The 23,670-nt window shown below is 37.2% G+C and overlaps 1 protein-coding gene across 1 annotated transcript in view; it reads right to left on the bottom strand.

The window, feature by feature from the left end:
* LOC150106305 (rho-related BTB domain-containing protein 2-like) overlaps window positions 1–23,670 on the bottom strand; it is a 363,993-nt gene that overhangs the window by 57,936 nt on the left and 282,387 nt on the right. The window contains 1 exon segment of the mRNA XM_090392338.1: window positions 8,628–8,776. Coding sequence (XP_090248464.1) covers window positions 8,628–8,776 — 149 coding nt within the window.

Here is a 23,670-nt window from a genome sequence, read left to right as displayed (position 1 = left end):
TTCTCACTCCCCTACTCACACCCTCCTTGTCTGGCTTCCAGGGATGACCTCTGGTTCTCCCCTGATCTCCCACTATTTTCTGTAGAACCTCTCCAGCATTGATCCTATAACAACACCTTAATAACTTGTAGGTCTCTATGATATCTCTCCTCCTCATATCCAGCAGACTCTACAAATTACATCTTCTCGATCTTTTCTCATACTCGACATTCCAGAGGTTAGAAACTACCTTAGTCAGTCACCTCTGAACCCTTTCCAACATCTCTTCATCGTTCTGAAAACCAGGTGACCAAATCCTAATCAAAGCCTTATACAATGGAACAAGGATCTCCCTACTTCTACAAGTCAGTGTCCTCTGCATCATTCCCAGAAGTCTTTGTGTCGTCTTCACAATTTTGGTTATGTGTCCCCTAAATTTCAGATCCTTATCCACTATCACCCCCTATATCTCTTATTTCCTCCACCTCCAACAATATATCCTCACAAAGCATAAATTCTGCATCCCATCTTTGTTTTCCAAATTTTAAAACATTACATTTTGCAACACTGAACTCATATCCCCATTCCAGTGCCCAATTCCTCAATTTATTCAAGTCTTCTTGTACGGCCACAACATCTTCTCTACTCTTCATGGTTCGTCCCAACTTTGCATCATCTGCAAACAACTGAATATCTCCATCCAAATCTTCACCAATATCATTAATATACAAGTTAAACAGTAATTGAACTAAAACAGACCCCCGAGGCACACCACTAGTGACTTTCCTTTTCCTGGATATTGCTCCCCAATACACAATTGTTGATACCTATCAGATAGCCAGTCTCCAATCCAATGCACCAATCTAATATCCAACCCCATCCACTCCAGTTTGACTATCAACTTATCATGCAGTAATCTATCAAAAGCTTTGCAAAATCTAAGTATATTACTGTGTATCCTTCTCCTCTGTCCAAGGAAGCAGTCACCTTATTGTAATAAGTAAGTAGATTACCATGACCTCCCTTTAGCAAATCCATGCTTCCATCAAAGATAATACCATTGTTGTCAACCCAATTCTGGATCCTAGTTCTCACAAGCTTCTCCAACAACTTAACCACAACACCTGACACACAGATAGGCCTATAATTTGATGCTTAAGTTCTATCACCTCCTTTATGAAGTGGCACAATCTTGCCCTCTTTCCACTCCTTAGGAACTTGACCGAGTGCAAGACTCGTATTAAAAAAATATGTCAAGGCCAGCATCAACTCCCTGGCACATTCCTTCAGAATATGTGGTGATATATTATGAAGTTCCACAGCCTTATTTACATCTAGTTTGCCCAACTCCCCATACACCTCTTGCTCACTTACAGTCAGTCTCTCTTCCCCATCATCAACTGCTCTCAATCTCTCCATGAAGTCACATTCAAGATTGAATGACCTTTATGAACTGCTCATTAAGTATCTCCACCAAACCTTCTGCAACAGCTGTCTTTATACCATTTTCTCCAATCAATGTCATCCTTCCATAATCATTCTTTCGTTTGCTGGCTACATATCGAAAGAACTCCTTAGGATTCTTTTTGGCTTCATTAGCTAACTGCTGTTCATACCTCTCTTTAGCTATCCTCACCAACCAAGTCACCTGCTTTGCCTGGTCTTTGTAGTCCTCATGGAATTGGTTATTTCCAATTCTCTTATGCTGCCTCCATAATGCCCTTTTTCTCTGTATCAATCTCTTTATTCATCAATTTCACACCTACCTTATTTAACCTTCTCACCCTTGGAATGCATTTAGATATTGCATCTACTAGATTACTTGAGTTCTTTCATTGTGATAAGCTTAACATATTTTTTTTTTATAAATGAATTAATAAAAGCATGTGAGAGGGTGAAAATTATTTTAAAAAATGTATGCTTGCACATGCATAGAGAGATTTGTGTATACACATATTTACTGAATGATCTATCCATAATTATCTAATAATATCCGATTTTTTTTTGTTGCATTCTGAATAATAACTGACTTAGTATTTATAAGGTAAAATTTCTGCATACTGAGTTAAACACTTGAGTTTGAAATCAATAAGTCTGATGTTTATCTTGATGTTTTAGAAACAAAATGACAACAAAAATGAATATAATAACTAAACAGATTTAATTATCATTTCAAATATCTTGCGAAGGTCAAACTGGCATCATCAGATAACAACAGAGTAGTATGGATACATGCATGCATGCAAGCACTACAATAAGTGAAACTGAAGTACAGACATGGAAGGCAAAAAGTCGTAAATGACATCCCCCTACTTACCTTGATTAGTATTCTTAGCTGATGGTCTGAGGATGAGATTTACCCAAATGTGAGGCTGTTTAATGCATCCATATTTGTAGAGACTGGGATAGTTTATTAGAGCACTTACAGATTCAAAGAACAGCATATTGTATATTTGTATTTGTTGCTGTAAAGCGATCTTTTTTTTCAGCAGATCTTCGCTTCTTTCAAATTTATATGAATTCAGGAAATGGTTCATTTATGTTTACTGTCTTGTTGAATTTGAAAATTTTTGTATCATTAATTTGTTACTATGATCTATGTTTATGACTTGTATGTGTAAAATAAAACCTGGTACAGTATTTGTGACTGGGTGGTTAATAAAATAGCACAGTCAAGGAAAATATAACTTCAGATAGTATTATTATTATTACTATTATTAATTGTATGGGTTCCTCCATGGAGTCTGAACACTCATCAAGAGAGACCCAAACTATCTACACAGTATCTATCATAACCCTCCTTGAACCCATTAACAGACAATACACTCACAACTCTCTCTCTCTCTGCAATCCATTCCATTCATTCACTACTCTCCAAGTGCAAAATCTAGTCCTCACATCCAAACTAACTAAACTGTTACTCGACTTTGAGGGATAATCTCTTGTGCTCCCCCCCGCAGCCAAGTGCTGAAACACTTTCCCTGCATCAATCCTATAAAATCCTTTAAGTAACTTAAATGTTTCTATCATATTCCATATTTTTCACTTATCAGTAGGGCTTATAAAGAAGAATAATAACTTCTTTGTCTCTATTTGTTAGTATGTTTTTCAATAGTCAAGTAATCTTATGAGCTATCTTGGCAACCTTGGCAATATGCTCTCTAAACTCTATCTACTACCATCTGGAAAATCCCTAGTTTCATCTATTTCCTGGAGTAGAGTTCCATCAATGGTTTGTAATCTATTCATCTCAAAATGCATAACTTTACATTTCTCAACGTTAAACTAACACCCATCATCTTTTGTCCATACTGACAGCCTATTTAAATCATTCTTCAAGCTCTCCACTTCACCTTAATTAAGTATTACTCTATACAATTTTGCATTACCAGTGAACAACTGAACATTTCTCTTTGGATTACTTCCTATATTACTTAGGTACAAAATAAACAGTAATGGCTGTGCACAGAATCTTCCAGAACACCAATTTGAGTAGAATCCAGAAAAATGTTTTCTGGATTCTACTCCTCTGTATAATCACTTTTTAGTATCCATCCATCAGCCACCCTCGTATCCATATAACTGGTGATGTATCTATCTCCATTTGTTCTAATCTGCATAACAGACTTCCATGTGATATTCAGTCAAATGCCTTTTCAAAATCCAACAGAATCATTGTACGGCCATTAACTTCATCTAACTCAACTGTCACTCTATTATAAAAAAGTTAATAAATTATTAAGGCATGACTGACCCTTTACAAAGCCATGTCTCCTTGCATAGAGTATCATATTCTTATCCATGCATTTCTGAATTCTCTTTTTGAACGACTTTACCAGTACTTTTACAACTATTCCTGAGATATTGATTGGTCTATAATTTTCTACTGCAGTCTTAGAGCCTCCCTTATGCAAAGGAATTATTTTTCCGTCTTTCCATTTCCTTGGAACCGTACCAGAAATCAGACAAAGAGGCCTAGTCATAGAATACTTCTTACTTCTCAGGTCATTAGAGTCAACCAAGACAATTTGCACCTTATCTTTCTGCATTGAGATAGCATCACTAATATTATTAACTTTTGTTAGGAAAATGGGATTTTGTTACATTTTCATTAAGTACTCCTCTGATCATAGAATTTCCACATCAAATTTTCTCCTTACCTTGTTTCTCTCATTTATTCACATGATCACGATACTTATCTTCGACCTCCTGCTTCTCAGCCCTTTCTGTTGACATTTCTGCAAATACTTTCAGAAATAACGAAATTCCTATGTGGTCTAAATATTAATTCCCCCTCCATTTATATGAAATGGAATTTAGAACAGAGAAAACAATTAATCATCAGCCTGGTAGTTTCGCATATCGAGTAGTTATCAAGTAGTTAGCATATCTGCTCTCCAGCTAAGAGGCTGCAGGTTTGAATCCTGCCATGGGCATGGATGTTTGCGATTGTCTGTGAAAATAGTAGTGGTAGTGGTGGTCGGCAGTAGATTGTTGCAGTTCATTGGTGGATTGAGTGGTAGAGATGGAGAGTTGTAGAGTAGGTGCCCTCTCTCGATGAGTCTTTGGATTCCCTGGAGGTGTCATGTAATAATAATAATATCTATTAACATATATATCTCTTGCATGAGGGGGGGAGAAGTCCGACCACACCTCCTCGCGGCCCCCCCTGGACCCTTGAAGCTCTTGACCAAATTTCTTATGGTCCGATTTCAAGGTGACTAACGTGGCAACGGCACCCATTTTCTAATGAAGAGTCATAAAAAGTTTTCAACCAATGCTACTGCGTCCGGGGAAGCCGACGCGTCTGGGGCTGCAGTCCGGGCTCCTGATGATAAATATGCTACGAGGACTCATATTAACATTTTGCAACTCAATATCAACGGTACTCAGAGAAAAATGGATGAACTCAAATACATGCTATATAAAAATAATATCCATATAGCTTGTCTACAAGAAACAAAACTAAATAAAAATTTGAACTTCAACATCAAAGGATACACGGTTCTTAGGAAGGATAGAGAAGAAAGAACAGGTGGCGGGCTTGCTATCCTTTTGAAGACCCCAGAAATCAAATTCAAAGAAATCACCCTAAATCAATATTTAAATAATGACAGTTCAACGGAAGCTCAAGCTGTTGAAATACATCTACCAAACCATTCTATTTCAATCACAAACGTCTATCATCCTGATAATACAAATATTGATACAGACATCATTGAAAAGCTAAGCGATTCTCTAACTGATGCAACCATTATACTTGGTGACCTAAATGCAAAAAGCCCAACGTGGGGCTCCCCCAATTTAGACCATAAAGGTCAACAATTGGAAGACCTCTTTACAGATTTGGAACTCACAACAATTAACAATGGACAGAGCACCTATCTTTCTAAAACTACGGGAACTGAATCTGCTATTGACATCACAGCCATTAATTATAGTATTGCATCAAGTGCACAATGGAAAATTCTGGGAAATGCCATCAGTGACCACAGACCCATAATAACAACACTAAACTTCAAGATTGAACAAGAACAGCAAACCAAAAGGACGTGGAACTTCAGAAAAGCTGACTGGACAAGGTTTACTCAAACCTTGGAGAGCCTCTGTCAAGATGAACCTGTCTCTGGAAACCTCGACAGAAAATTACAAATCCTTACTTCACACATCAGCAAAACTGCCAAAGCAACAATACCAAGAGGCCAGCGGAAAAACACCTGGATACCATACTGGAAAGATCACAATATTGATTCAATGATTACAGAAAGAGACAATATCAATGAACAATTCAGAATTAATAAAACTGATGATTACAGAAAGAAATTAATGGACATAACACACAAAATAGAGCAGGAAATTTGGAAGTGCAAACAAGAGAAATGGGCGGAACTTTGCAGTAACCTGGATCCAAGAAAAGACAGCCAACACTGGAATATTATTAGAATCCTAGACAATATCAAAAAAGAGAACCAACAGAAAACAAACTTCATCATAAATGCTGGCAAACAAGCTATTACAGATCAAGAAATTGCAAACACACTGGCAAAAACCTATTCAAACAACTCCAAACTTCAGTATAACAGAGAGGACAAGCCCCTCAATAAACTCACAAGTCAAATGCTAAAACAAGCAAGAACATACCAAACTAATGACATCTTCTCCGAAGAATTTACACTAAGTGAACTAAATTCATCAATCGAGAAAACTGCACCTAATAAATCCCCTGGTAATGATCTTATCTTTGGTCATATGGTCAAACACCTTGGCAAAAATGCCAAAGAACAACTTCTGGACATTCTCAATACCTCTTGGCGAACGGGCAAACTTCCAAAAGAATGGAAAAAATCAGTTATTGTACCCATCCTGAAACCTGACAAAAATGCTGCAGAATGTCAAAGTTACAGACCTATCGCATTAACTAGCATACTTTGTAAAATTACTGAAAGAATCATACACTCCAGGCTTATGCACTGGCTGACAAAAAATAAGAAAATCAACTACTACCAAACTGCTTATAGAACTCGTCATTCGACAACAGATCAATTATTCCATTTCTGCCAAACAATAATAGACTCATTTCAGGAAAAACCAACAAAAAAGACAACTGCCATATTCCTTGATATGACTGCTGCTTTTGATCGTGTTTGGATCAAAAAATTAATACAAACAATACATGATATTGGAATTAGAGGAAACGCTTTAATCTGGATTGCTGATTTCATCAGAGGAAGAAAGATCAAAGTCAGAATCAATACAGCAATATCAAAAGAGCGGAGAACCTGGGCTGGTGTTCCCCAGGGCTCAGTACTCAGTCCCTTACTATTCCTTCTATATGTCAATAATATTCATCCCTACCTTACAGAAGACACAAAAGTAACTTGCTATGCAGATGATATAGCCATCTGGCACACTAGTGCTAAAATCAAAGAATCAGAGGAAATTCTAAACAAATCCATGAGAGGATTAGAAAAATGGTCAAACGAACTCAAACTTAAAATCAACCCAGACAAAACAAAACTAAGTACATTTAGTACAGACAGGAAAAATAGACATTCCTACAATCCCAAAGTCATGATCAATAACAAGCTAATTGAAAAAGTCACAAATCCAAAATACCTTGGTATTACGCTTGATCAGGAATTACGTTTTGCACAACACATCTCTAACACTTCCAACAGAGCTCTAAAAAAATTAAATATACTGAAAAGGCTTTGTGGAACAAATTGGGGTGCAAAGCCAAAAATCCTCAAAACTACTTACACTACACTAATAAGGCCAATAATGGAATATGCAGCACCTATCTGGTCACCTTCGGCTTCATCGGTAAAGAAAAACCTAGACAAAATACAAGCAAAAGCATCCAAGATTATCATTGGTGCAGTCTCATCCACTAACAACATCAGAGCCCAACAGGAATGTGGGCTTGACCTGCTGGAGGACAGACGAAAATTTGCCACCATAAAATTCATAAATAATATCAGAAGCTACCAAAGTGATCATGTCTCCCTAAAAACCTATGAACATTGGAACCAAATTTGCAGACTTCACAGATCATCGACTTTACAATATGATGACACTATCAGGAAAGAAATAGGTCTTGATCAGCTAAATGTCCACATAAACAAAGAACCTCTATTTTCCAGTCCTTTACCTTCAAATACCTTCATAAATCTAAACCTTACCAAACTCTGTACAAAAAAAGAACCAAAAGAAATGCTTAAAGAAAAAGGCCTAAATACCATCAACCTTCTTTCATCCTCCAAACAGGTTATTTGTTATACCGATGGATCATCAGACACCAATATGATTAATGGAGGCGCTGGTGTTCTCCTTCTACTCCCGAAAGGTGAAAAACTTTCAATAAAAGTTGGATCTGGGAGAATCGCTTCCAATTTTACCAGCGAACTCTACGCAATAATTAAAGCACTAGAAGCCTACTTAAATCTATCATCATCTCAACAATCTGAAGGAATTATAATTTACAGTGACTCAAGATCAGCTATGGAGGCAATCAAAAATGGCAATACCAAGCTCACACAAGACATCCATAAACTCTTAAATCATCTAAAGTGTTTAGGTAAAAGTTGCATTCTACAATGGATTCCTGCTCATGTAGGCATTGATCACAACGAAGCAGCTGATAAATTAGCAAAAGAGGCCAGAGAACTCAACCAAGAAACTCATATGATAACTCTTGCTGATGCCAATGCACTAGCAAAAGCTAAACTAATTCCATTGAAATCAGTGATACAACATCAAATTCCCGAGATCAATGCTGACAGAAGGACCTCCACTACGATAGCAAGACTACGAACAGGACATTATAGAGGAATGAAGATCAATACAGATGATACGAGAACATATAGAAACTGCAACAACTGCCCCAATACGGAACTGACACCCACTCACATCTTTACCTGTCCAGCAATTACAGCAGCCTTGCAAGAAATAGATCCTAATCCTGAACAACAGCTCTATACAAACAAAATCACAGACATAGCCAAAGCAGTACAAAGAGCGCACGGAAACATCTAAGACTCTTCAAAGGACAAGACAACAACAACAACATCTCTTGCATGCTTCTAAATAAAACTATTTTATAACATTAACAAAAAAGAATACCTTTATAAACAAGAAATTAGACTCACCAAACAGGTGGCCATCGATTCTTATTTAAATAAGCTTGGTTTTCAGGATGAAGATTTCGGAGAAGTTTTTGGGATGCAATACTAATGTCTGTATAATTTACTATAATGTAATGAAGGCACCAACTGGCTAACTGGTCTGCATTGTGAATCTACATATATTATAAAAAAGCATGCACAGGTTCAGACACACACTAATATATAAATATACATGCATTGTATATACTGAAAATGCATATTTGAACAATTCAAATGAAAAACATTATTTAATTTTTTTTTTTCACCACCCTACTGGCATGATCTATTTAGCCATTAATGTGGATGCAAAATCTACTGTTGAATTGAAATACCATTAACATAACATGGATATGAAGTTTAATATAGTTTATATATTTTATCTCATGGCTATTTGCATAGTTAAGCTGGAACAAATATAATTTTTTTTAAACTTGTCTGATCATTTGCAAAATTAATTATCAGTTTCAAATCACTAAATAAATAAATATAATAATAATAATTATTATTATTATTATTTTACAGCATCTCAATTATTATTTTACAGATGGTTGATTTGGGTCTCTCTCTCCTTGAATCCATTCACCATCAGGGAACTCGTAACCAATTCTGACAATCCATTCCATTCATCACAGAAAAAATATGGTCCGCACATCCCTAATTACCACTCTTACAGAACTTCCACAGATGGCCCCTATTTCTCTGACTGTCATATACTGAAAATTTTCACTTGCATCAATTTTATAAAACCCCTTTAATATCTTAAAAGTTTCTATCATGTCCCCCCTTTTCCACCTATCAACTAAACTTTGTAACCCACAAACTTTCAACCTATCCTCAAAGGGAGTATTCCACAGACCTTTCACCATCTGGTCACTCATCTCTGAATCCTTTCAACCACCTCTTGGTCCCCAAGAAACCCAGGTGACCAAATCTGTGCACAGCAGTCAAGATGTAGACAAAATATAGCCTTATAAAGAGGGATAATAACTTCCTTATCCTAACTTGATAGCATGTTTTTCAACATCCAAGTATTCGTTGAGCTATTTTACCAACTTTTGCAATATGTCCTCTGAACTTGGACTCTTTGTCCAGCATTATCCCCAAGTCTCTAGCCTTATCAATTTCCTGCAAACCAATACGATCCACTAATGATACACTATATGCAACCTGAAGTACATAACCTTATATTTTGCAACATTAAATTGACAATCAATTTAATGTTGCAAAATATCCTTTGCCCACAATGCCAATTTATTTAAATCATCCTGCAAGATATTTACATCTCCTTTATCAACTATTTTGCACCCCCTCCCAGTTTTGCATCATCAGCAAACAACTGAATATCCCTTTTAAATCTTTCCCTATGTCATTGATATACAAATTAAAGAGTAGTGGCACTAGTACTGAACTTTGAGGTACTCCACTAGTCACAGTCATTCTCTTAGACTCCACTTCACCATATACTACTCTCTGGTGTCTGTCTGTCAGCAACCCCTATCCATGCTACTAGTCTCATATCCATTCCCATCTTCTCCAGTTTTTGTAATAATTTTCTATGTGATATTCTATCAAATGCCTTGGCAAAGTCGAACAGTATCATGGTGTAGGCAATTACCCTTATCAAATTCTTCTGTCGCTTTATTATAAAACGTGAATAAGTTACTAAGACAGGACCTACCCTTCAGAAAGCCACTATAGAGTATCACATCCCTATCCATCCACTGTTTTGTAAAAATACAAAACACCGACTTTTCCAATACTTTAACAACCACTCCTGATATATTCATTGGTCTGTAGTTTGCTATCTTCATGGTCTTATCGTACCTATCATATCCTCTTTCCATTCACTTGGAGCCCTAACAGAGCTGAAACTTAGACTGAACAACTTCGTCAGAGGCAATGACAATAATCTTGCACATTCACATAGTACATGGACTGATATGCCATCCAGTCTCACTGCCGTGTTCACATTCGTATTTTTTGCTAATTTTGCTATAACATGCTAAATACCTCCTGTTCATCTACCTCAATGTTGATATGCATCTCTATAACATCAGCAACTGTAAAATCACCACCTGGGTGATATTTACCTTTACAAAATGATCACTCAGCAATTCAACTATTTCTTTTGGTTCAGCCACCTTCCTACCATGAGTATTGTTTAAAGTCATTTTACCATAGTCGTTTCTCCTCTTACTGGCTACAAGGTTGGTCGATTGGTAGAGCCTCTGCTACTAATCTATCCCAATGGCTTTAACAGGCCTTTAAGACCCACAACCTTCCAAGCATGCTTGGATTTCATAACCAAAGTACGAGGATAGGATGGTCACCCCTATACCTCTAAGTATTCCTGGCTGTATCCCTGTGTGTTCACGGGGCCGGTTTGCCTGCTTGCAGGATGAAAAAAACCCCAGATAAACTGGCAGAAAAAAACCTGCTGTCCACGCCCAAGACTGGCTAACTTGGCTATGGCTGAGGAAGATCCTTTAGCTCCTCATGTTGGCGATGGGAATCGAACCTAGGACACTCCTTCCCCAGCATATGGTTGCGAAGCGCAAAGCCACTAGGCTAACCGAGCAGACTAATGCTCTGCTACTAATGGCTCGCAAAAAAAAGTTAAGCAGGTTTGAGCGTGGTTAGTAGTTAGAAGGAGACCAATCGTTCGATGGTGTTGGCACATTCTCCCTCGATGAGTCTTTGGACTCCATGGAAGTGTCACATAATAATAATAATAATAATAATGAAAAATCTCTTTTGGGTTTACTTTGCTCTGTTTGGCTAATTTTCTCTCTCATAGTCTGATTTGGATTTTCTTACCATACTAATTGTCCTTCTTGTTTGCACTTTGTACTGTTCATGTGTATGCTGATCACTTTTTTCTTTATATTTCCTCCAAGATGTTTTCTTTTTCTTTTTTTTTTTTTTTTTGCAGCTCTTGCTTATATCCCTACTCATCCACTTAATTCCAACTTGGTTTATCCTCCTAACCTTGAGTATGCAGTCTGATACTGCTCTTCTCAAGTAATCTCTGACCACCTACCATACACTACTGACATTCTTTCCTTGTAGCTTCTCAAGCACTGGCACAAGATGACTCCTGAGGCTCTCATAATCACCAGCCTTATAGTTGAACATAAATCCCCTTCTTAACAGAGAACTCCACTTGTCTGGCAACTTCCTAGAACAAGACCACATGATCACTCTCCCCAGTTCCAACACCCTCAAACCCCTTGTCCCCTCCACAACATGTTGTTTCATGTAATTATCCCTTAGATAAATCCCACTTCCATCTTGCCATGCTAGCTAAATAAAATTTCAATTAAGCAAATAACAATATATTTTAGCTAAAGTGAAATGAACTTACTAAAGTAATGATGTTTGTACCAAAATGATCTGCAGGATTTGTTTAACTTTTACATTAAAAATAAATGCAAATACATTATTGCTCATTATCACTAAATACTGAAAGGATTTCTGAGAAACAAGGATATACAGGGTGTTCGGGATAAATTTGACAGTTTCGTAAGGAAAAAGAAAATCTTCTTTGTATCTATTAAATTTAATGAATTGACAAAAAAACATTACAGGCAGAGTTAATTACAATACTATCAACAAGATTTACTCAAAATAACCACCATTAGCATCGATCACAGCTTCAATTCTGCTTCGGAACCTCGAACGAGCTGATGCTACAGTCTCCCTGGGAAGGGCCGCAAAAACTGTTTTAATTTTATCCATTAACTGGGCTTTTGTATTACTGGAAGTGCGATTGGTGTCTTTTTCAACTGCGCCCCATACAAAATAATCCATGGGGTTAAGGTCTGGGGAGTTTGGAGGCCAAACATTTGGACTGGTGAAGTCGTAGAAATTTTCAGACAACCATTTTTGACTTTTCCCAGAAGTGTGGCAAGGGGCCGAATCCTGCTGCCATACATACGGCCTACCATTGGCTACCCTTGTTATCCAGGGCTTGACTACAGTTAGCAACTCCACGAACAAAGCCCGAATTCCAATGCCAGGGTTCTTCAACACCTGTTCCTGCAGATTTGCGAGGAATTCTGCTGTACGAACGCAATCAGATCGTCTGCTAGGGATCTTTCTTCTTGCTACATCCTCGTAGTCACCATTGCAAGTCTCTAGTTCATGCGTGATTGTTTTTACTGTATTCAGGGAGCATTGGGCAGCAGTCGTAATATCCTTATTTTGATGGCGGGCACGAATCATCATGATACAAGTTATTCTCTTCCATGATTCAGGTGGGTTCCAGCTATCCATCCTTTCTGACATCTTGTATATGAATGAAGAAGGGTCCAAACTTTTAAATGAAGAGAAGTGTGTGTTAATACATGTAACTTACGGAAAAATATAATTAATTATAAATATGTCAAATTTATCCCGAACACCCTGTATATATATATATATATATATATATAAAAATATAAGATTTGCTGTCCATCATATTAAATTTAAATGTAAGTTTTCAGTAGATTTTTACTACCACACTGCACCTATAACCAAAGAGTCCAGTTCAAAGTATTATGGGCCAAAATATGCAGGCATTGAACAGTCATTATAACATTCGATTTGTGAAGTGCACAGTGAATTTCTTCAAAGTAGTTTTCTAAAAGAGTGAAAGCATCCAATTAATTTTGAAAATCTTTGGCATAAAATTGATTTTCTAATTACAAAAATAAAATAATTATTATTATGACGATGATTCAAATCTCCATGGAGTCATAAAACTCATTGTGGGAGGCCCACCCCAGGAACTTCTTTAACTCCTAGAAATTGCCACTTCTTGAACCCAATTACCATTCATGCTCTCACAACTCTATCAGGCAATGTATTCCATGTTCAACCATCTCAATGCAAAGAAACCACTTCTAACCCTCTTGCTCACAACTTCCTTTCGTAACTTCCATGGATGGCCCCTTGTCCTCGCTCCTTCCACCTGTTCCACAAACACAAGAACTCCCCAGTGTCAATCCTGTAACTACCTCTCAACAGTTTAATAGTCTCAATCATATCATCTCTCCTTCTTCCATTTACTAAACTCTGCAGTCCACATCCCCTCAGCCTATCTCATAACTAACACTGTACAGTCCTGATATCATTGGTTATCTGTCTCTGTGCTCTTTCCACAGTTAATTTATTCCCTTCAAATCCTGGGAAACAAATCTGAGCACAATAGTCCAAGTGTGGTCTGATCAGAGTTTATACAATGGAATCACAACTCTTCTATCACTGCTGGTCTCAGCATTCTTATCAGCATTGCAGCAATCCTTAGCAATATGTACCCTGAACTTCAAGTTTCTATCAATCACTCCCAGATCCCTTGCCTCCCCCCACTTCCTCCAATACAGTTCCTCTAACAGAGTATGTAGCCTCCCATCGATGTATCCCAAACTTTAAGACTTTACATTTAGCTGAATTAAACTGACACTCCTTCCCTCATTCATTTGCCCATCTGTCCAGTTTATTCCCGACTTCACACCATCTGCAAACAACTGAACATCCTCTTGTAATCCATTGATAGTGCCATTAATCTAAAGGTTAAACAATACAGGTCCCAGTACTGAGCCCTGTGGGACCCCACAGCGTTACACGATGCATTCCCCCCTTCTCCCAAGCACCTATTCCCACAGGTGGCTACCCATCCACCCTAAGAATTCTAGTTTCCCTACATCAACATGCTGACTTGTTCAGAGAACAACATTCTCTCCAGATGCCTATCTTTTCTCAGTCAAATGCAAGTCGTCTCTGCATACAGTTCCTTTCTGTCCTCAAATGCTTTCCAAGCATCCATAATCCAAGCCTCTCTTTCGACACATTCTGGCTATCATACTATTCATTATAGATGCTCTTCTCCACAGCTCGCATTATCATATCTGGGCAACACACTCACTGTCTTCCCTCTCTCAGTCATCTTCAGTACAACCTCAAGCATGAACCTCAAATCTCTTGCCACCCAATTCACACTGCTTTTTGAGTCTTTCATGCCCACCATTACATTCATCTCATCCACCTTTTCGCCTTGCTTAATTGCCACACTATCTATCATTCCTCCAGGTAAACACTCCTCTGGAATTCTATCTTGTACACCACGGATCATCAAGTCTCCATACATCACACCTCTTACCACTCTGTTTTTATCTTGCTCACCAATATCCCTCATCCTCTTTCTCTCTCTCCTCTAACATTTTCTTTCTTTGTTCCCCCACTTACAAGTCATCCTACCATCCCTGGTTCCAGCACCGTCTCCCCCTTTCTCTCATTCCCTCTCTTTTATTGGTTACCCTATTCTCTCCCCTTCTATCATTCCCATAACTCTCTTCCACTCCTCTGATTCGCTTTGCAGTTGTTTCCAATTACCTAATCTCGTCTTTCACACTTCTCAACTTGATACTGATACATTCCAATTCTTTCAGCATCTCTCTCTCTCTCTCTCTCTGCAAGCTACCTACTCTTGCTCAACATTCATCCTCCCATATAATTAAAAATATATAAATAAATAAAAGACCACAAACCAAAACAAATACACCAAAGATATGTCTCTTGTTTTGAAGAGAAATATAGGAAAATAACAATGGATAATGCAAACATTAATAATAATGCCACATTGATTTGATAACTATCATGAAATATGTGATAATGTGTAGTATCTGAATATGGAATGATGAAAAGAAATAAATGTCATTGGAAAAAAGGAGACCACAAATGAATTAATAAGCATCTGTAATAAAATGATTGCGGGGTTAGAACACAGAAATTTTATTATTGAAAGGGAAAAAAAATTATATATATAATTATGATTTAAATTTAATGACTAGAAGCCAAGATATATCAAAATAGGAAAAAAATACTATTTATTATATATATATATATATATATATATATATATAATACATCCATCAAATTTATTATTATACTCTAACCAAGTGTAAAATAAACTTTCAACATCTTTCTCTAAATCCAGAGTAATTTATTAAAAAAGGGTGGCACACCATTTGGCAACTCCTATAGGTAGAGATGACCTGCTAATGCCTTCTGCCTGGTATCTCCACTTGGGCCTGACTCCCACTGAAGAGACCTCAATAAAGGTCAAAACTAGTCTGGGTTGTGGCCCTTCTCTTAATGCATAACATTAGACATATCCGCAGGAGATGTGTTTTGCATTATGGGAGATACTGAGTTAGGATTGGTTGCTTGCTCCACCTTTGCAAGGAGTGCCCTGGTGTTGAACCACCTTACCCCAGTCCTGAAGATACTTTCAGGTGCAAACTTTGTTTGCTCACACTTGGATAAAGGATTAAACTAAATTTATTATAATACATCCAGTCCTGTAGACACTGCTGCAAATTTATTTAGGTAACAAGTAGTAACAGCAACAAGGTAACAAGTTCACAGTAAACTGGATTTATATTTAATGAGGTAACAATTTTGACAAGTAGAAAATGATGAACTACATATACACAAACAGTCATGGAAGTTTATTTTCCACTTGATTAGACTATAATAAATTTAGTTTAATCCTTTATCCAAGTGTAAGCAAACAAAGTTTGCACCTGAAGTATCTTCAGGACTGAGGCAACTCATAGTAAAGGTGGACCAAGATCTCATCACTCCTTGTCTCAGTATCTCCCATAATGCAAAGCACAGCTCTTTGCATACATGTATAATGCTATGCATTAAGAGAAGGGCCACTACCCAGATTGGTTTCGAACTTTATTGAGGTCTTGTCAGTGGGAGCCAGACCCAGAATTGGTGATACTAAGGCAGAAGCAATGGAGAGGTCATATTTACTTATACGAGTTGCCAAAAGGTGTACCACTTTATGATTAAATTACTCTGGATTTAGAGAAAGATGTTGGAAGTTTATTTTCCACTTGGTTAGACTATAATAAATTTAGTTTAATCCCTTAACCAAATGTAAGCAAACAAAGTTTGCGCCTGAAGTATCTTCAGGACCGAGCCAACTCGTAGTAAAGGTGGACCATGCTCTCATCACTCCTTGTCTCAGTATCTCCCACAATACAAAGCACATCTTCTTGCAGACATGTATAATGCTATGCATTAAGAGAAGAGGGCCACTACCCAGACTGGGAAATAGAAATGGAAATTTCTATTTCCCAGTCTGTAGTGGGAGATACTGAGACAAGGAGTGATGAGAACTTGGTCCACCTTTACTATGAGTTGCCTCAGTCCTGAAAATACTTCAGGTGTGCAAACTTTGTTTGCTTACACTTGGATAAAGGATTAAACTAAATTTATTGCAAGCAGTCATATTGTTCACATTTGAAATGCAGTGTATACATTTTTTAATACTATGAAGACAGGCAGATCAGAAAGAGATATTTAAACGGACATAAGAATATAATTTATTAATAAATTAAAAAACCAAATATTCAGAACTATAAGCATGTTAGACTGTTCATGCTTTATATATATATATATGAAATAAATGAAATGATAATGCTAACAAAAAAATTACAAAAACAGTTTTAGCAAAAAAAAATTCTTGTTTCTAAAATCCAATAGCTATTAGTAGCCAAAGCTGCAATAATCAGAAGTTGATCAGCACTACATTTCTTAACTACGTATCTTACTTTGTTTGAAAAATTGCTAGCAAATCCTATGCAAAAAAATTTTCTCTAAACTCAAACGGTTAAGTAATATAATGTAGACACTGCTACAAATTTATTTAAGTAACAAAAAAAAAAAAAATACAATGAGATATAATACAAAATAAAATGAGATTATATTTAATGAGGTAACAATTTTGGCAAGTTGAAAATGATGAAGTAAATAGCACAAGCAGTCATATTGTTCATATTTGAAATTCAATATATAACATTTTTAATACCATGAAGACAGATTAGAAAGAGATATTTGAACAGACATAAGAATATAATTTATTAATAAATTAGAAAACAAAATATTTGGACCTATAAGCATGTTAGAGCAGCATTGTAGAGTAGATATAAAGTTGACACATGTATGTACAATCAAAAAATATTACTGTTTGCATTAATAAGGATCAGAATTTCCCAAATTTTAGATAAGAAAACAGTAATTCTGGTTCAAGTTTGGACAATGTAGTAGTGCTTTAGCACTCTTTTTGAATAAATTTCAAATTTGAAAATTTAAAAATGGATCTTAGACCAAAAGATTCTGTGGTCCATATTAACTCTGTGTTGTGCTAGACCCAACTTTTCACGTTACAGAGATGTGTTTTTTTTTATGGAGGGGGGGAGAAGGGGACAGAATTATATTTTTTAAGGATCCTTGAAATTGGTTCCAAGATTCCAGCAACATATGGGACTGGAATTCTAATACACGGTCAGAGTTTATAGAAATAGGACTGCACTGCAATGCTGAATGGAACCATTCTGCTGTTTCTCTGGCTAGTATCAAGCCCTTGTTTAAGATCATAAGGGTTCGAGGAGATTAGCTGTCCTCTATTAAAAAGTTTTAATGATGCATATTTTTCGAGATGGATGATGTGCCAAGTCTTCTAATGTGTCAGCCTTTGAAGGCAAGTTTACAGTAAACTGGATTTATTCATAAGTCAGATAGAACAAAGAAGATGAGGATGTCCAGGAAAGTTAGTTTTCCAATATTTTCTTTCTTTCTTTCTCTATGATGAAAATGATATTAATAGGTAGGCTGCTGATTTATGTTAGGAATGAACATAAAGAAACTTCAGGATATGGCCAAATAGACATTATCCAAACAGCACATCCAGAATGATAGTTGGGGTTGTGTAGAGGAAAATAAAGAATCTACTAGATATTCAAGATAATAATTTTTCAGGACAGGGAAGAGAGGACTGCCGATAGTCATGCTTTTGATCTGCTTGTAAAGTTTGCTTTTTACACTTGTAGTAACCTGAATGTATAACAAAATTGAACAATTTGACTATATACTAAAGACTTTCAGCAAGAGAAAATTTAGAAAATAAAAGCTAAATGCCAAAACTGATCACGATATATGTAGGCTGTAAATATACGTTATTTATTTTTGCCAAGAAATCTAACAAATTTTTTACAAAAGAATGGGAATGGTCAATAGAGTCAATAATGGTCTGAGAGGAACATTAGTCCATGATGTTTCGTTTATTTTCCTCAAAGATTTGTTTTCAAAAATTGTCAATTTTTGTTCTCACTTCTGTATGAGAAATTAAGTCTCTGCACCATAAAGAACTGTGGGGAACGCACACACACACACACACACTTTGATTTTAAGTTCTCTGGAGAGATGTGTATTTTTCTATATATTAGTAAACTTGGTCATAGTATACCACCCCAGATTTATTCTGTGTTTAATAAAATAGACCAAATCTCGTGGTTTAAGGTACTGGAAAGCTCATCTTCGAGTGCATGGATAGCTAAGTTAGTGTCAGTCAGGGAACAGTGATTTGTTCCCTGAGCAAAGCTTGGCTGGTACGGTTATAAATACAGAAAGCCTTTTGGGAAAAGAAATGGTGCTTGAATTTGACACAGTTTGGGATTACCTGGTTATCCCGGCAGCGTTTTAGGAAAGCGAGACGATTCAGTCGTCTTGATAGCTTCAACTTCATTTTACCGTAATGGCAGGCCTTACGTGCGATGGAATCTCTGTGGATTATCGTAATTCTCATTATGATAATAGACGTCGGTTATATTCTTACTAAATAGCTTAAGGAAATTACAATGTACAATAGAATATACATTAAAATAAATTTTAATACACTTCCAATATTTTGGCAACGTCACGTTGCCATTTTCACAGGAATTTAAAAACAAGACACGTGCACGCAAGCACAACACACAGTAAATGAGGACGAAGCAGGAAGCTATTCTTTCTCCTAAAAGTCCTGATGGTGCCCCCTAGCGGGCAATGTTGGTATTCTTGGCTGATTGGGCTGAAGGTCTTCTGATGTAAGTTTCCCAAATTTGGGGCAGTCTCATGCAACCAAATTTGTTGAGGTTTGGATTGTTTCTTAGGGCTGAGGCTGATTACATGAATAGCCTTTCGTATTTGAATTTACTATGGTGTATTATCATGGCTTTCTTCCACCGTATTCTATGGCGGGTATCCAGCGCATGGTCTGCAAGACCAGAGTGGCTGTATTGGTGAAACCAGACGTAGTCCTTGTGTTCTGAAATTCTGATATTAGCTGTCCTGTCTGTTTGGCCAAAGTAGGACAGCTTACAGCTGCAAGGGACCTGGTATATACCAGGTAGGTTTAGGGTGTGTGTGGGGGTGGGAGGTTGGTCTTTAGTGGAGCAGATAAGGGATGCCAATTTTTTATATGTTCTGTAACAAGAAGTTAAGTTGTTTTTTTAGGATTTTTGTAATTTTTTCCAAGGTGCCTCGGATATAGGGAATAGTGATGGATTTGTTGTGAAGGAGGGAGAGGGCGTTGTGGTTTATTGGTTTCAATATTTTTTGGATTTTTTTTTTGGGGGGGGGGGGGGGATAGCCATTGGCTGAGAAAGTGTTGAGAATGTGGTTAGGGCATTGTTATTTGAACAGATAAGTTTAGCCCTGTTGTGTAGTGTCTTAATGATTCCATATTGTTGTGAGGGGGGGGGGGAATTGTTGGTGAATGTATCTGCCCTCAGTTTTCTATAAACTGAGAAAACCAAGGTTCCATCAGGCTGGCAGGTGACTAGTGTGTCTAAGAAAGGAAGGCAGTTGTTTTTTTCCTCTTCCAGGGTGAACTTGATTCTGGGGTGTTGGTTGTTTAAGTGTGTTAGGAAGGAGAGGAATGCATCGGAGCCATGTGGCCAAATAGCGAACACATCATCAACATAGTGAAGCGTATGGTTGGTTTTTGTGGGGCAGAGTTTAAGGCTTTCTCTTCAAAAGTCTCCATATAAAAGTTGGCCAAGGGTTGGGAGAGTGGAGAACTCATGGTTGTCCCCTCTATTTGTTTGTAGAATTTTCCTTGCCAAACAAAATAGCCTGAGTTCATTGTGAACTGAAATAGGGCTGTGATATCGGGAGGAAACTTAGCTTGGATTAGCTCTAAGGTGACCATTACATCAGTGTGTTTGAGTGTAAGGTTTTCTATGCTGGCTTTGAAGTGGGCTGAGTTTTTTATGTGTGAAGGTGTGTTGCCAGTATAGTGTGTGAGAGCTTTGGCCAAATGTTTAGCTAGCTGGTATGTGGGGGAGGGGGGGAATCAATGCCATCCACTATGGGACGTAATGGCACATTTTCTTTATGTATTTTTGGGAGTCAATATATAGGGGGGGGGGGTATGGAATTAAATGGTTTTAATTTGTTAGTGACTTCTACAGGCCAAGAAGCGACCTTCTTAAGGAGCCTCTGGAGTTTTCTAATTTGTGAGTTGGTGGGATTGTACTCGATAGGGAGGTAAGTAGCCTGATCTAACAATAGAGCATTCAGCTTGCAATACTGTAGCGTTCCCTTTATCCACTTTGGTGATTATTATTTCCTTGTTTTTCTTTAATTCTTGCAGAGATTTAATTTCCTTATTGGGCATGTTGGTGTTTGGTGGCTTTGCTTTGGTCAGAACACAAGCCACATCCAGTCTAATATCTTTGGCGATGTGGTTTGGAAAGTGTCATATCCCGCATTCAATTTGTATCATAATGTCTTCAGCAGGTATTCTTCTGGGCGCAATGGCGAAGTTGTGGCCACGTGAGAGTGCTTTAGGTTTCAAACTAATTGACGAAAGGTTGACTACCGTGTCGGTAAAAATCATGTGGCCACAACTTCGCCATTGCGCCCAAAAGAATGTATAACCAACGTCTACGCCTTTCCACGAGAATTACGATAATCCACGGAGATTCCATCGCACGTAAGGCCCACCATTATGGTAAAATGAAGTTGAAGCTATCAAGACAACTAAATCGTCTCACTTTCCTAAAACGCCTAAGACACAGTTTGGGATAACCAGGTAATCCCAAAGTATGTCAAATTCAAGCACCGTTTCTTTTCCCAAAGGCTCTCCGTATTTATAACTGCACCAGCCAAGCTTTGCTCAGGGAACAAATCGCCGCTACTCACCATTCCCTGAATGATGCTAACTTAGCTATCCAGGCACTCGAAGATGAGCTTTCCAGCACCTTAAACCACAAGATTTGGTCTATTTTATATGACATCTCGTGCACTGCTGCGGAAAAAGAAGTCTGTGTTTAATAGTTCGTAATTTAGAATGTCTGTGATCAGTGCTAAAGTAACTGAATTTTTTAATCTGTTCCAGTTTATTTCTTCACACTTCTAAATTAAGTTCTTCTCCATTTATCTGCATTGCATAGTTTTAATTGTTTTTATGTAGGTTTCAATCATGTACTTTATGTTTTCCTTATTATCCGTAAATAATGCTATATCATCTGCACATTTTATATGATGTACATCTTATGGCCAAAATTGTGCACAGTAATCCATCCATATGTGGCCATCAAGGTCTTATACAATGGAACATAACATTCTATACACTCTCTGTCCAAAAAGAAACCAAACTTTTGATAGAAAATAAAACACAGGCCAATTATAATTATTCAAATCATTTATTTCAATCAATATACTCTCCCAGTTTTTGGATGGCTTGGCTTTTCATTGTCCTCAAGTGTCTCACAACCACTTTGAAATCGCTTAGACCACTCATAAACTTGAGTACAGGATAAGCATTCATCACCGTATGCTTTTTGAAGTATTTGATGCGTTTTGGTAAAACTTTTACCAAGTTTAACACAAAAGTCAATCACAGCTCTCTGTTTGAAACTCATTTTCCGATCGTTTGTGAAAACACACTGTCATTCTTGGCACTATATCTCAGCTTCTAATGAAACAAATGTCATAAACAGTTGCCACTTTCGACAACAAAAAGATACAACAGGTGGCACCACTAGTTTCTTCTATTTTTGAAAAGTTCAGTTTCTTTTTGGACAGAGGGTATATATCAATAGTGAGAGAAAGAACAGTCAATTAGTTCAAGGAGTGGTATGATAGACTTTGTGTTTCCTAGGAAGGACCTCCAACAATGAGTCTCTTGACTTCGTGGAGACCTGAATAATAATAATAATAATAATAATAATAATAATAACAAGGAAGAATTTTTTTGAGGCATTAGAGAAGGCTGCTGGCTCAATGAAAAAAAAAAAAAATTGGTCCTTGGAGATCTAAACAGCAAAATAGGAAATGATTACCAGACAATATAGAAATATTTTGGGAAAATTTGGAGAAAAACCAAAAAGCTAATAATAATGGTAAATGCCTGCTGGATTTCTGTTCAAGACATGGATTAGTTATTACTAACACCAAGTTCCAACATAAAAATGTTAGAGCATGATGTCAGTAATGTCCAATGTAAAAATTTCATTGAGAGAAGATGCAAGAAACAGGAAAAGTCTCATTGACGATGTTACAGTTGATAGCAATGTCTTCCCACAGGTTCACAAGAGTATATAGAGGATTTGAAATAGGAAGTGATCACTATTCAGTTTTCAGCAGGATAAATTGAATTTCATATTGAAAAGATGAGCATGTAAGAAAGTTTTAAATTAGCACCTCCGTAGTGCAATTGGAAGAATTGCACTATGGATAGTACGTTGCACCCTTCGATTGGAAAAGGCCTAAGTTCGATTCTCGTCATGACAGGAGGAATCTTTATATGGACTTTTTCACTCGAAGGTGAGTTAGCCAATCTCATGCGGAGGTAGCAGGGTTTTCATCCTGCATACAGATAAATCGGCCCTTCAGAACACACGCAATTTACAGACAAAAAATACTAGCTGTGGTGGGCAGTAGATACCGCTGATGTAGATAATTGGTAGTAGCGGATCGTTGTAGTGGTGGAGAAGGAGAGTTGTACAATAGGTGTCCTCCCACGATGAGTCTTCGGACTCCTTGGATGTGTCACGAATAATAATAATAATAATTGAATCAAGGTTGAGCAGCTTTCAGAGGTGAACTGTAGACTCAATTATTATTATTATTATTGAAGAAAAAAATGAAAGAATTTGGAAACTAGAATCAAACCTTGGAGATTCAGTGAAAGAGGCATGTGGTGATG

This window comes from Typopeltis vanoorti, chromosome 5, assembly GCF_054136105.1.
Source record: "Typopeltis vanoorti isolate ZY-2024b chromosome 5, IOZ_Tvanoo_1.0, whole genome shotgun sequence".
Lineage (NCBI taxonomy): Eukaryota > Metazoa > Arthropoda > Arachnida > Uropygi > Thelyphonidae > Typopeltis > Typopeltis vanoorti.
Note: the sequence above shows the minus strand (reverse complement) of the source record. Positions and strands in the feature narration are given on the sequence as shown.